This window comes from Ovis canadensis, chromosome 12, assembly GCF_042477335.2.
Source record: "Ovis canadensis isolate MfBH-ARS-UI-01 breed Bighorn chromosome 12, ARS-UI_OviCan_v2, whole genome shotgun sequence".
Lineage (NCBI taxonomy): Eukaryota > Metazoa > Chordata > Mammalia > Artiodactyla > Bovidae > Ovis > Ovis canadensis.
Window position 1 is genome coordinate 29544820 of NC_091256.1, and position 14569 is coordinate 29559388.

The 14569-nt window shown below is 36.8% G+C and overlaps 1 protein-coding gene across 1 annotated transcript in view; it reads right to left on the reverse strand.

Annotated features, from left to right (window-relative positions):
• Positions 1-14569, reverse strand: part of USH2A (usherin) — a 939490-nt gene that overhangs the window by 155212 nt on the left and 769709 nt on the right. Inside the window, exons 58-59 of the mRNA XM_069544562.1 lie at positions 3721-3879; positions 2177-2339 (exon numbers count right to left, since the gene is read on the reverse strand). Of these exons, the coding sequence (XP_069400663.1) occupies positions 2177-2339; positions 3721-3879 (322 nt within the window). The remainder of the gene's footprint in view (positions 1-2176; positions 2340-3720; positions 3880-14569) is intronic.

Consider the following 14569-nt stretch of genomic DNA (forward strand, 5'->3'; position numbering starts at 1 on the left):
AATGTATCTATGTCAGTCAGTGCCCTTCCGCTGTACTCAGAGGTATCAAACAGGCTACAATTATGATTGTGAAGTGATTGTGTCACATTGGAGGAAGGTTTATTGCTTTTGAGTCTGCTAGGCAGTAACACATTCTGTTTCATATTACTCTTTATATCATTGTTTGGCTGTGACTAGAATAATCAAATGCCATCAAATGCTGTCAAATTCAATTTACAGTATTTTTCATTGAAGCAGGCTTTCTGCATTATATTTCCTGTTTTCCCTCTCTATAGCTGCCATGGAATAGTCACTGTAATCATGAGCTTTATTTACAAAACCAACAGAGTGAAGCCACATCCTGGTCTATAACAGATACTTTATTTCCCTTTATTCAGAATAGGAATTTGATGTGCTTTTCTCATACAATTAGCATTAAGTAGACGAAAGAAAACTATTCCAAGAGGATGAGCATTTTAGAGGCTGCTCTAACGTGCTTAGTGTAAAATGGAAATTCACATTAGCCAGTTTTACATGTTTGTGTGTATTTGAATCAGAAATATTATTCTTCAAATTAATGTTTGCTGAGAGGAAAACATTTTGCTTGCTCATTCTGGGCAATGTCATTTACATAAAGAGAATAGCAATGGTAACTTTGATCCATCACAATCTTCCTATAAACCCAGACATGAAGATTGGTCTAAATCAAAGGGTTTTACCATCTTAAGTTACAAGAGGAGCCTAAACTAAGTTTCATGATGTGTCTAGGGTGCAGGACCAAACAAGGGAGGGCTAGGCTGCAGGAGAGACTAACAAAGGATGCTCGAGTGGGATGGGGATCTGAGAAAACAAGTGGGCTTTGTACGCCTGATGTAAATACATGGCTTTTGGAAAGGGGTTTCTGCAAAAGCTTTATGTCTGCTCGTGTCTGTCTTAGAAAGTGTCTTTTCTGTTTCACTGCTATGATCTGAATGAATGTGTTCTCCCAAATTGATATATTGAAATCCTAACCACCCAGGTGGTGATATTAGGAGGTGAATAGGTCATGAGGGTGGAGTCCTCATGCATGGAATTAGTGCCCTGACAGAGTCCCTGCAGGACCTGCTGCCACTTTTGCCATGTGAGGACACAGAGAGAATATGGCCATCTGTGAAGCAGGAAGTGAGCCCTCACCAGAAAGCAAACCTGCCAGCACCTTGATCTTAACCTTCTCAGCCTCCAGAACCATGAGAAATAAATATCTATTGTTTATAAGTCACCCGAGTTATGGTATTCTTGTTACAGCAACCTGAACGGACTAACACGGCAGCCAGCTCTCAGTGGCGGGTTCTCTGTTCTCGTCTCTCTGTTTCACTTTCTCCTTTCCTGCTCTTTCTCTTCCTCCTTCTCTTTCCTTCTCTCTCTGTGTCTCTTTTCTTTCTCTCCTCTTCCTCCTATTTATTCAATATATATGTAAAGAAAACATTAATCTAAAACTATGTCCATGTTGATCAAGTGAAAAATGGATCAAGGAGCTCAATGTCCTCAAACCAAACTGCCCACAGAGTCTCAATCTCTCTCTGTCTCCCCTTACCCCCTCATCCTCACTCTCACTCTTCTCAATCTCTCTTTCCTTCTCTTCCCTCCCCTTGCTCCTTCCCTCTTTTCTTCATTTTCGGTGGATACACTTAATCGATTATGCACATCATGGTGAAAAGAAGTTGTACTAACACTACCAAGTCAGCCCAGTGGAAGCCTCAAAACAGAAGGGGCCTTGCAGGGTGAGCCCCTCTCTCTGCAAATGAGAAGTGTCATCTTTTGAAGAAGAGGAAAAACCCTTCCAATCTCACATATTAGGTGGTGAGAAATAACTAGATTTCTTGTCCTAGACCTGGTTCTTCCTCTGGAATGACTATGGTTCTTGGCCATTGAACCTCCAGAGGATGGCTCTAACTCTCCATCAAAGGTAAGGCTTTTGGGGCTATGAGGTCTCCTCTTCCAAAGAGGCTCAAACATAAACGTCACATGTTTGTTGTAGCTTTTTCCCCTTTGATAATGTGTAAGAGTATCCAGTACCAATTTTAGTTTCCAGTAGGTGCTCAAAACACATGAATTCCCATTCATTCCCTTATGGAAATAGAAAACATGTTTGAGTCTACAGTACTGGAATAGTACACAACCTTAAATAATTAACAATAATAGTAATAGTCAATGTTACCTGTGAATAAAGTAGTTGATGATGACTCCATTTGGTTTTTTAGGTGGCATCCATTTAACCTCTATGCAAGCTGACCCCAGTGCCTTAAGAACAGGGGAATTTAGATCCATGGGGGCAGCTTCAGCTGTTTTGGCAAACATCCTACTGCTAACTCCACAACCTCCTTGAAAAAAAAAATACCTTTAGTAATTTGTTAAGTAAGAAAAAGAGCTACGTGTACACACAGAAGGGTAGGAATACCATGAAAACCATTGTATCTGAAATTTTGTACACACAGTTCTATACATACTTTAACTAGCATTTACATCTTTACAGGATGTGAATATTTAAATAAGAAACGATTTTTGGAAAAATCCATTAACTAACCACATTTTTGCATAGGCACAGACAATAAAGTTTATACCTTGAACCGAGTTTTCTCTAGTTTACTGCAGTTATTTGTGCCAGAAAGTAAAAATATGATTAAAGTAAGTGTATGTGTGACCTGCTCTTAATAATAATATCTTATTTTGCCAATATTTAAAAATGATTGTTCTCTTGACACACAGAAGTCAAATAGTGCATTTGAAGGATATGGATTCAAATTCACAGGATACACAGAGATGCAGAAAGTGATTTTGCTTTTAAATCAAGAAAACTTTAATTTAAAGCCATTTCCTTGTAGATTAGCTGAAGATTGGAGCAAGGAAAACAATACTTTCCAAAACAAAATGTCTTTGTCTGATTTGTAGAGAAAAGTGGGCAAACTGACTCAGTTTTGGAAATGAAGCATAGCAAAATCACAGACCCCTAGTTCTAACCAATTCTACGGGAAATAGTATTCATTTGGAGACAAAAGTTCCTAAGGACAGGAGTTCCGTGTTGAACATAAGATTGGTAAATTTCCTTAATCTAAGGTGAAGCAACTTGTTTTGAGTTACACCTTTTTTCTCTTAGCAATTGGGTATTACATATTATATAACACTTGGAAGGATGAAGGAAGTGAGTGGGGCTCTTTCTCAAGACCATACAGGTAGATGATGATTTTATTGACCACTAGCTGAAGCCATGAAACTCAAGGTGACAGTTTAGGTTCAAGAGACAGTTATCAGGGAAGACGTGTAAAATATGTTGAGATTCATCTGAGTGTAACTCAACTGCTTAATAATGTCTCCTTTCCTCCTACCTCACCCCTAAATAAAACTGAAATACAGCCAAGGTGAGGACATTTCCTAGGAGACTTTTGTAATGCCTGTTTTGTTTTATATTACCCATGGTTTCTTTATGTGATCTAGGTGTTTTTCTTTTAAAAGGCTTTATAAAACAAGACTTTGCAAAGCCACCACTTTCATATATTTAAATATTCATGATTTAATGTGCAGAAATGCATAATTCTTCACTCAACGCAGGGCTCTGATTTTTTCTGAGTACAAAGTCCAGTACAAATAAGAAATAGAATGTTAGTCTTTGTATTTGAATTGAGAATCTATTCCTTTTTATTGAAAAACATTTAAATGAAATTCTTTTTTATAAAAACCCTGGGCAAGTGTCTGAAAGACTTTCACCTTTTTGGCATGCTTGGATCCTTATCTCATACTGTGTGAATGGAGCCAAGTTTTCCAGAAGGCTGGACTGATGATGACCAACAGAGGAGATCAGAGGTGTTGCACTTCCAGCATTGAGTAAGACACTGTACTCCACAGGCATTTTGGGGACAAGGATCCCTTTAAAGAGAGAGAATAAAACACATGTTTCTCTGTTTGGTCAACAAATGTTCATCTTTTAAGAACAGTGTATATTTAAAACTTTACACTTCAAGGTATACTAATGCTTAATATAGCAATTAATAATTGCAAGAAATTTGAGTTGGAAAATATTAGAGTGCTTATTCTAAAAGTAAGGAATGTTTATGATCTATTTTCAAAAACAAATGAAATATAACAATTCTATTCAATGATATACTCTATAGGCAAATAAAAACAAAAGCATGTTTCAAGGCAAATACATACAAGGCGCTTAGAAATGATGTTATATTTTTCCTAGGTTTACTTACTCTTAAAGTACATAAAAATTCCCACCAGTTTTGCTTGTGACAATAATTTTTCTGCAAGTGTTGGGTATGCATCTCATCTGACACAGATCCTTGACATAATAGCCCATAAAGTATCCAAATCACAGTCTACCTAGAGAATTCCCAGTGCATTAATTATTGAGTCAGGACAGTCCACTATGTCAGTGAGATGCATGAACCTAAATATATATGAAATTTGGGTTTAAAAACTGTCATTTTTCACAATGCCTCCTAAAGAATGGAGGCCTTATCAGTTTAGCCTCTTCACAGTCTAGTCACAGAATTAAATGCTTCTAAGTTTTATTTGGTCATGAACAACATGCACACTTTTTAAAGGAGAGGATATGAGCCTTGAATGAAGAATATAATGAAGCTTCCCACCAAAGTTTCTCATTGATTTGCTAGCTTCTAACATATGTGGGCTTCATCACTTACCTTTGTAATACTCAAATAAGTTTCTCTGCTACAGAGACAAGGAAATCCATAGCAGAGGATTCAATAACCCAGGAGAGATGAGGTCTAAAGAATTAAATGTAGTTTTGTTTTTTGTAGCTACAGCTCCAATGCATGAGGGGCAGAAGAGTGAGCAGAAACCAGAGGTGTTCAGGACTTTATGGAGGATAGATTAAAATAAGGAGTCTCTGAAGGAAATATTGATCAGAATCGGAAGGATTGATCAATCGGTTCCTTTGGGAAGGTGCCAGATGATGCTGAATTTGGTAACCAAGACTGAGAATTTAAAGTTTAGAGCATCCCAATTAAACTGATGTTTTTGTCCTTATAGCTTAACTTCTGTGTACGATCAATTCCTAAATTCCTATCTCTGACTTTATATTTATCCTGCATTGTGGATTTGTAGATTGAACACTCTACTTCACAGAGACCTGAATCTCAAGGTCTAAAAAAGAATTACACTATGTTCCACTCTCAAATGTGTTCTTCTTCCTGGGTTTTCTCTCCCCATTTCCCTATATCAGAAGCCTTAGAGTAAGACTCTTAAAAGTAGACCCTGCTTTCTCCACTCTCAAGTTCAAGTGAGCCACTCTATTTTATCTTTTATTTCTTCCAGAAGTTTTGGTTTTATATGCAATCAGCAGCACAACACTCTGCTGGTGTTAACATGACCTAACTTAGATTTTAGGAAGATAGCACCACTGGCAAGTGAATGATGGATAGAAAACATGTGAACCAGGAGGAAGAGCTATTAATTTGAAAGTCATTGCACGGTTGTAGAAACAACACAAACAAAACCAGCATTTTACTGTATTCCTGTCTTATGTCAAGCATCATATATTATCTCCTTTAATATCAACTTCATACAGTTGGGGACTGTGTTCTTCTCTTCAAGGTAGTTCCAAATGCTTAGATTTGAATATAGATCAGTAGCTCAAATGTTGATTGAGTGAATGAATGAAACCAGAAGACAATATTGTAAGATAAATAGTACTACCATTTTTTTTTAAATAAGAAAACTCAGGCTCATAGGAGAAACTTGTTACGGATATCACACAGATTAATAGAGGCATCAAAACTTGAACTCAGGCCCATTTGAGACCAAAGCTTACCTCTCTATATTTATGCTGTCTCTTGATAAACGACTTGGATTAGGACAATCAGAGGAAAAAGTGAAAGGATAAATTTGAGAGAACATGTAGACAGGCAGAACAAGTTTTGGAGAGAGATGAGATACAGGGGCAAAAGTGAAAGAGGAGTTAGAATTACCACTGATGGAACAAAATTATAGGTAAAGATGAAAAGTTCTGAAGAGCAGATTTCCCAAACCGAGATACATATACCCTGGATATTTGTGGATTTTTGTCAAAGTATTTTTGGAGACAAGGAAAAACATGTCCCTCTTTCCCCAACTAGATTTGATTTGTAGAACTGGTAAAACACATAACTCTCCTCCCCCATAACCCTAGGGAAAACCGGCAGAACCCCACTATTTCTAGTCACAAAAATGGGTGTGGATTTTTCTCCCTAAAATGCACAAAATTAGAAAATTATATGTGCAAGTGAGTGATGAGAACTTTACTAAATTGTTTTGAATATATAGTCACTTCAGAGTGAACTAACTTCACACCAGCAAAAAAAGTTTATGTGGGCAAAACCAGTGTGTTGAACATGTATAAATACTATTTGTGATGCAAACATCATTTAATTTTTTTCACTTACTATTGCTTTAAAATGATTCATCATGTGTAATCTTCTCCAGACATGGGATGAAAAACAGATTGGGACCGTGATGCCTCTGCTCAGTCTCAAGTAACAGAAAATTCTATGTTATTTATTTATTTTTTCAGATATCACAGCAAAAATTAATACCTAGAAAATTTAAGTAAATTCATTTTCTCTTTAATGGAATTGTGAGTACATGTAATGAGCTCATTTAGAAGATATTCTTCAAGGCCTCATTCTCAGCTGCAAGACAAAACTGGGAATGCTTTTCCTTCTCCCAGTAAGACTGCTATAATTAAAACAAAATTTGAGAGTTGGATGAAGTGAGTTGATTACAGGGAGCATTGGAGGCTCTGAGTTCACTAATGGAGGAGAAAAACTTAAGAACTGTATTAGAGGTAAAATAAAAGAGCAATCTAATCAGAGTTTTCTTTTTCTCTACTAAAGACGATCTTTGGGGAGTACTGCTCCAAGTAGTAAAAGAGATTGACGAGTGAGTCAGGGACCATCTCGGTTTGCAATTTGACCTTCAGCAGAAGATATGGTTATGGAAATATCCCTCCAGAAGGTCTTGGAAGGTCACAGCATCCTGCCTCAGATTTGGGAATTTCTCCTTGTTGTTGCCCTAACGTAGTTTGTAAGGCAGTGGGGGAAAAGGTTGCTGTTTGTGCACACATATTTATGACAAAATGAAGACAGAAAGAACTGCCTGGACATTGAGCCTGTTATTGGGGTTGGCGCTCTTCGGATTGACTTAACATCCAGAAATATGATAGCATATTATGATTTAGCTAGAAAGATTATCAATAGAAGAAAAGGGTAGAAAATGTGCCCCTGAATGACAAATTCTACAATACATTGTTTTTTGGATGTAGACAAACACATTGGAATTCAACGTCAAATTTGCATGAAATTTTAAGATAAAAAGCAAGACCTTAAAATAATTTACAAGGTTATGGTGACTGCTTCAGGTTTTTTCAAACCTCCTCGGATTACACGTTTATTCTGTTTTCTCTGATCCTAGGATGGATTTTGAGGAAAAGTTTGACAAATACATTTTGGAAAATATACTATAATTCTTGATGAACTAGATAAACCACAGGATGGAGTCAGACTAAATCCCTCTCCTACTTTCCTTAAGTGAAGTGAAGTGAAGTCGCTCAGTCATGTTCGACTCTTTGCGACCCCGTGGACTACAGCCCACCAGACTCCTCCAACCATGGGATTCTCCAGGCAAGAATCCTGGAGTGGGTTGCCATTTCCTTCTCCAGGGGATCTTCCTGACCCAGGGATCGAACCCAGGTCTCCCACATTGCAGGCAGATGCTTTAACCACTGAGCCACCAGGGAAGCCCTCTACTTTCCTTATTCCCTGGTAAATTCTCCATCCTCTGCGGACACCAGTCTCTCCATCTATAAAATGATGACACTAATAGCCACCTCATAAAGAGATGAAAGGATTAATTAAAAATGTATTGAAAACATTTTAGTTCATTACTGCAACACAGAAAGTGCCGAGTAAATGACAGACATCTCTATAAAACAAAATGAAATTGAGCAAAATGGGAAAAAAATACCCCATAGCTATGACACTGTTTCCATGTGCCCACAAACACTGCTGAACCCATCTTTTATATAAAGCAGTTATTTCAATTACAAATCAATGTTATATTGAATATAGTAATTATTTTATAACAAAAGTTGGTTATCTAGTTTTTTTTTTTTTACATATACTTGGATATGTAAAAGTTGCAGCCTGTGAAGATATGCTAGTCTTTATTCTTAGCAGTAATTTAAAGTGGTCTTTTGTTCAATTTGTCTGAGGTTGCACCTTATTATATGTCTGTAGTTTGTACCTTCTGGTCTGCTTCCAGTATCTTTTCTTAAAAGACAGGACTCCTGGGAGGTCAGGGAACAAAACTGTACTTACACCATATTTCAAATATAGACATAATCTTGATCATGGCTGGTCAAAGCATGTACCCAGAAAATACATTTTTCACGTCTTGGTTAATCAGAAATAAAGGTCCTTTACATACACCTGTAAGGTGTTGAAACAGAAAATGCTCCTTGAAGCTGGGAACATGTCAAACACTGACATGCACTTATTTAACAAAGAGGGCCCCCTCCACTGTCATACTTTACAGGACAGTGACGTGAAAGCCTCCTGTGTTCCTACAAACCCTAGACCATCTGCAATGAGTCTGAAATGACCTAGCCCCCTGGCATTCTGATGACTAAATGAAATGAAATGGTCATATTTGTTAAAGTCAGGTGGCAAGCCACATGGCTTGGTTAGTTCCCGAGTTCATAAATTTATGTCAGAGCAAGAGGAGCAGCGGAAACTCATGTGAACCAATTTACCCTAAGTGCAAATGGCAGTTTTGTTATTTGGTGTCAAAGTTACCAGTCGCACGATGACAAGCTGCCATAACACATTTTCTTGTTCACTAAAGAACAAAGATTTCGTTGGTTAATATTCCTTGCAAGGCTCCTTTTCATAATTTACAACAACTAGATGCTGATAGGTTATTTAACATTTATGAAGTTAAGATGTAATCAGAAAAACCCTGATTATCTTTACAAATAAAAAAGTTAAATTATTCAACTTTTTTTTTTCCCCTCTGTGGCTTCATTTCACAGCAGGTGCATACTTTACAATGGGACAAGTCAATCAAATAATCCTTTTTTAAAATCTTTTTTTAGGAGCCGGAGCAAGAACAATTCTAAGAGGGAAACTATTGGTTTGATAGCCGCATTTGCTTCAAACCACAGACGGTGCTTAACATAATACTTTTAACAAATTAGTGGCATGTCTCCTTTGTAGAGATGTGGGTATGTTGGTAATTTCCTTTGGGGGCCATGGAAGTGAAACTGGACCCTCTTAAACACACATCCATACCAACTGTATGGAAATTTTACATAGTTTGTATAATTTTATACCTTTTCTGTTCAGCTAGATGGTAGAGTTTTTGACACGAGGGACAATATCTCATTCCTTCTTTTTTTAAACTCAAAATGTCTAGAATCATGCCTGGCACCCCCCAGAGAGGGGCTTAGTAAACATCTTCACATTTGTTGAAATGAATAGATGAATCAATCTCAGTTCAGTTCAGTTCAGTTGCTCAGTCGTGTCCGACTCTTTGCGACCCCATGAATCGCAGCACACCAGGCCACCCTGTCCATCACCAACTCCCGGAGTTCACTCAGACTCATGCCCATTGAGTCAGTGATGCCATCCAGCCATCTCATCCTCTGTCGTCCCCTTCTCCTCCCAGCATCAGAGTCTTTTCCAATGAGTCAACTCTTCGTATGAGGTGGCCAAAGTACTGGAGTTTCAGCTTTAGCATCAATCTACTCAAATGTAAATGAATTACATCCTGTGAAATTTTAAGCTGCAAATAAAATGATCCTACTGGGTTACTGGATGAACTGCCCCTGAACCACTTTGTCTTCGTATATGCTTGCTGTATCTATGGCAATAGTTTTTTTCAGTTTTGAACTGGATCATGGTAGAATGCAGAAGAAAATAATTTGTTTTACACACTGTTTAGGTAGAAAAATAGTGTAAAAATATGGAATAGTGTGTTTGCTCAAAGAATTTGGAGTGAAATTTATTGCTAGTTGGCTCTGACACCTATGTGATGAATCACCTAGAGAAAAGCTTTCAGCACCGAAATTAACTTTTCTCATTAGCAACAGAGGGAGAACATTGGATGTACCACAAGTTGTTATGAACATTAAATGAGATATGTGTTAACCTCTTTGAAAATGCCAAGCACACATTAGAACTCAAAAAGGTAATATAAATTTACTAAACACCAATAGCAAAGACAATGAAAGCTAAAATGAACAGATGGGACTACCTCAAACTAAGGAGCTTCTGCACAGCAAAGGAAACCATTAATAGAATGAAAAGACAATCTATGGAATAAGAGCAAATATTTGCAAACCACATTATCTAACGAGGGATTAAATATCCAAAGTATACGAGGAAGCCATACAATCCAATAGTAGAAATTTATAACCCAATTTAAAAATGGACAAAGGACCTGAAAAGACATTTTTCCAAGGAAGATATACAAATGGTCAATAGGTACTCACCATGAAAAGGTGCTCACCATCAATAATAAGTGGGTAAATGCAAATCAAAACCATAATGAGATATCATTTCACACCTGTTAGGATCTCTGTTATCAAAAAATATAGGAGGTCACAAATGCTGGTAAGGATGTAGAGAAAACGGATACCCTGTACACTGTTGTTGGGAATGTAAACTGATACAGCCACTATGGAAAACAGCATGGAGGTTCCTCAAAAAAAAAAAAATAAATAAATAAATAAAAGTAGAACTACTACATGATCTGGCAATTTGACTTCTGGGTATATAATCAAAGTAAATGAGATCATTATCTCAGAGAGACAACTGCACTGTGTGTTCACTGCAGCGTTATTCATGATAGCCAAGGGATAAGAACAACCTAAACGCCCATTAATGGATGAACCGATCAGAAAATATGATATACACACAATGGAATAGATTTAAGATTGGAATACTGTTCAGTCTTAAAAATGGAAAGCCTGTTGTTTGCTACAACCTGGATGAAACTGGAGGATATCAAGTGATACAGCCAGATGGAGAACGACAAATACTGACTGGTATCACTTATAATGGACTCATTTGTAAAGAAAGCTGAACCTATAGAAACAGACTAAATGGTGGTTGCCAGGGGTTGAGAGGATGGGTGAAATAAGGAGAAATTAGTAAATGGTACATACTTTCAGTTATAAGATGAATAAGGTCTGAGGATTGATTGTAAAACATGGTGACTATATACATGATAATACTGTATTGTGCAGATATGCAGATACCACCACCCTTATGGCAGAAAGTGAAGAAGAACTAGGCAGAGAGTGAAGAAGAACTAAAGAGCCTCTTGATGCAAGTGAAAAAGGAGAGTGAAAAAGTTGGCTGAAAGCTCAACATTCAGAAAACGAAGATTATGGCATCTGGTCCCATCACTTCATGGCAAATAGATGGGGAAACAGTAACAGACTTTATTTTCGTGGGCTCCAAAATCACTGAAGTTGGTGATTCCAGCTATGAAATGAAAAGACGCTTGCTCCTTGGAAGTTATGACCAACCTAAACAGCATATTAAAAAGCAGAGACATTACTTTGCCAACAATGTGTGTCTAGTCAAGGCTATGGTTTTCCCAGTAGTTATGTATGGATGTGAGAGTTGGACTATAAAGAAAGCTGAGTGCCAAAGAATTGATGCTTTTGAACTGTGAAGTTGGAGAAGACTCTTGAGGAGTCCCTTGGACTGCAAGGAGATCCAACCAGTCCATCCTAAAGGAGATCAGTCCTGAATATTCACTGGAGGAACTGATGTTGAAGCTGAAAGTCTAATACTTTGGCCACCTGATGCAAAGAACTGACTCATTTGAAAAGACCCTGATGCTGGGAAAGATTGAAGGCAGGAGGAGAAGGGGATGACAGAAGATGAGATGGTTGGATGGCATCACCGACTCAATGGACATGAGTTTGAGTAAACTCTGGGAGTTGGTGATGGATAAGGAGGCCTGGTGTGCTGCAGTCCATGGGGTTGCAAAGAGTAGGATACAACTGAGCGACTGAACTAAACTATTATGCAACTGAAATTTGCTAAGAGAATAGAACTTGTGTTTTCACCAAGAAAAAAAAAAAAGAAAGGAAAACTGAGAGAATATATGAGATAATGAATGTGTTAATTGTGGAAATGATAATGAGATAATGAATGTGGAAATAGTTTCACAATGTACACTTATATCAAATGATAACATTATACACTTTAAATATATTATCATTTATTAATTATACTCAATAAAAATGAAAAAGATAGGCAAATTAATACACAAAATCAACTACAAATTATTGCAATGATTTTATCTTTTTTCTGAAATTCAGCACTACTTGCCACTTGTCTATGGCACACATAAGAAGCTTGAAACAACTGCCAGTGTTGAATTATCCCGATTAATGTGACATGAATACTTTAAAAAGTCTTATGCCAATTTGACTTTAAATGGACAGTATCTGATATAATACACTGCATTGATGAGTTCACTGGACACCAAGATGTTTAATGTCTACAGAGAGGCCAATAGCTATCCCTTAATTAAAACTTGATTAATAAAAATCATTTATATTCCTAAGCAATATTAATTTAAATGATTTCTCAGTAGAAGAACTGGCAACAGAGGTAATGGACTAAGAGATAAATGTGAAAGGAAAGGCACCAGTATTTCAATATTATGCACCAAGCCTAAATAACTCATTATCTTTAGTGAGAAAAAGCGGATGTTGGATCCAATGACATTGTTAATTAAAAGATGATTAAGGGCTAGGATAGTTCAAAATAGAGTCATCACCTTGATAAATTAGAAAGTCCCATTATTACCTTCAGAGTTTAAATAATTTTGAATGTTTGGATTCTGAAATGGTAGGGATGCTTATCTCAATTTTTAATCTTAGTAAATCATTTGTGTCCCATGAGGTATTTTCTACTTCGTTTTCTATACTTTTTCAACCATTAAGATAATATATATCCTTTTTCATCTTTAATATAAATGTTTAAGTTCTGATCCAAGGTTCAGAGCAGGTAAAATGTGAGAAGAAATGTTTAGGATTAAACTAATCCTGTTTGTGCTACCTGTAGATTCAAGTAAGAATGGCCAGCACAGAGCCAGTGCCCACTGAACATGGGTTTCTATAGGAAAACAAGTGTCTGAATAATTTTAACTGGCAGAAAATCTAAAATTTATTTATATTTCCCTGAATGATAAATTTTAGGTTTTATCACCATCTTCTTTCATTATTAATTCAGCAAGTATTTTATAAGGATATGTTGTTTGCATGTCATCTAATTTGAAGATACAAATGGTGTACAAAAAAGTGGAAATCTTAATTTTCTAGAGTTTGAAGGGTTTTGATAGTCTTACTACTAACATTTATGAAGTAATATATGAGATAAAATGAACCAGGATTTATATGGGAGGTAAGAGAATGTCTCTTGTTGTTTAGTCACTAAGTTGTATCCGACTCTTTTGCAACCCCATGGACTCTAGCCGGCCAGGCCCCTCTGTCCACGGGATTTTCCAGGCAAAAATATTGGAGTGGGTTGCCATTTTCTTCTCCAGACAATCTTCCCTACTCAGGGATCAAATCCGCATCGTCTGCATGGCAGGTGGATTCTTTCCCACTTGAGCCATCTGTGAAGCCCAGAAGAATGTCTACCAAGGTGTTAAAAGTCTTTCTTTTTTAATGAATTATTTAATTGGAGGAAAATTACTTTACAATATTGTGCTGCTTTTGGCCATACATCAACATGAATCAGCCACGGGTGGAACCTCTTTGTAGTTAATTGAGAAATGACCCTTATTCTCTCTTTCCTAATTAAGATCTTCCTGGACCTGGAATCTAGTTTTGCTAAGTCACGTTATTCTTTCTCTACTTCTGGATGGGTCAGTAAAGAATTCTGGATACTAGTTTCTTCATACCACAAGAGATATTTTCCCTTAAGGGGTTTGCATTTTCCATAATTAATTCCTTAAAACCCATCCCCCCCCCCCACTCCGCCCAAATCATTCGGTTTTCACCAACACCTAGTTCTGGGTCTTGGCCCTCTGGGCTACTATTTCAGGAAACCTAGTTGCTGTATCATAAATCTGAAAGACTTTGGGCAATAAAAAGAAAGTATGATATGAATTCAAGAGTTAAGCTGAAGATAGAAAGGAACTGCTTTTATAAGGCAGTAAGTAGTAGGCAGCAGACCTGAGTCTGAGTCTTGACTCAACTGGGTGATCTTAAGTGAATTACATTACTTCTTCAAGATTCAAGTTTCTTATCTTAATATTTTGATGATGATATTACTTGTTTTCCAAGGTTTGCAAGAGAATCATAGTAAGGCAGGGAAAGTGCTTATCAAAGTGTTTGGCATAAACTAGGAATTTAACAAATGGCAAATATAAACATGTAATGTTAATGAATATGTATGATACTTACCATCATTACCACAATTTCTCTTCCTTTGAATATTCTCATATATTTTCTGGGCTGTACCCTTTTACTATTAATAATAGGACTTATAATAATAATACTATTTATAGATAGCATAATAATACA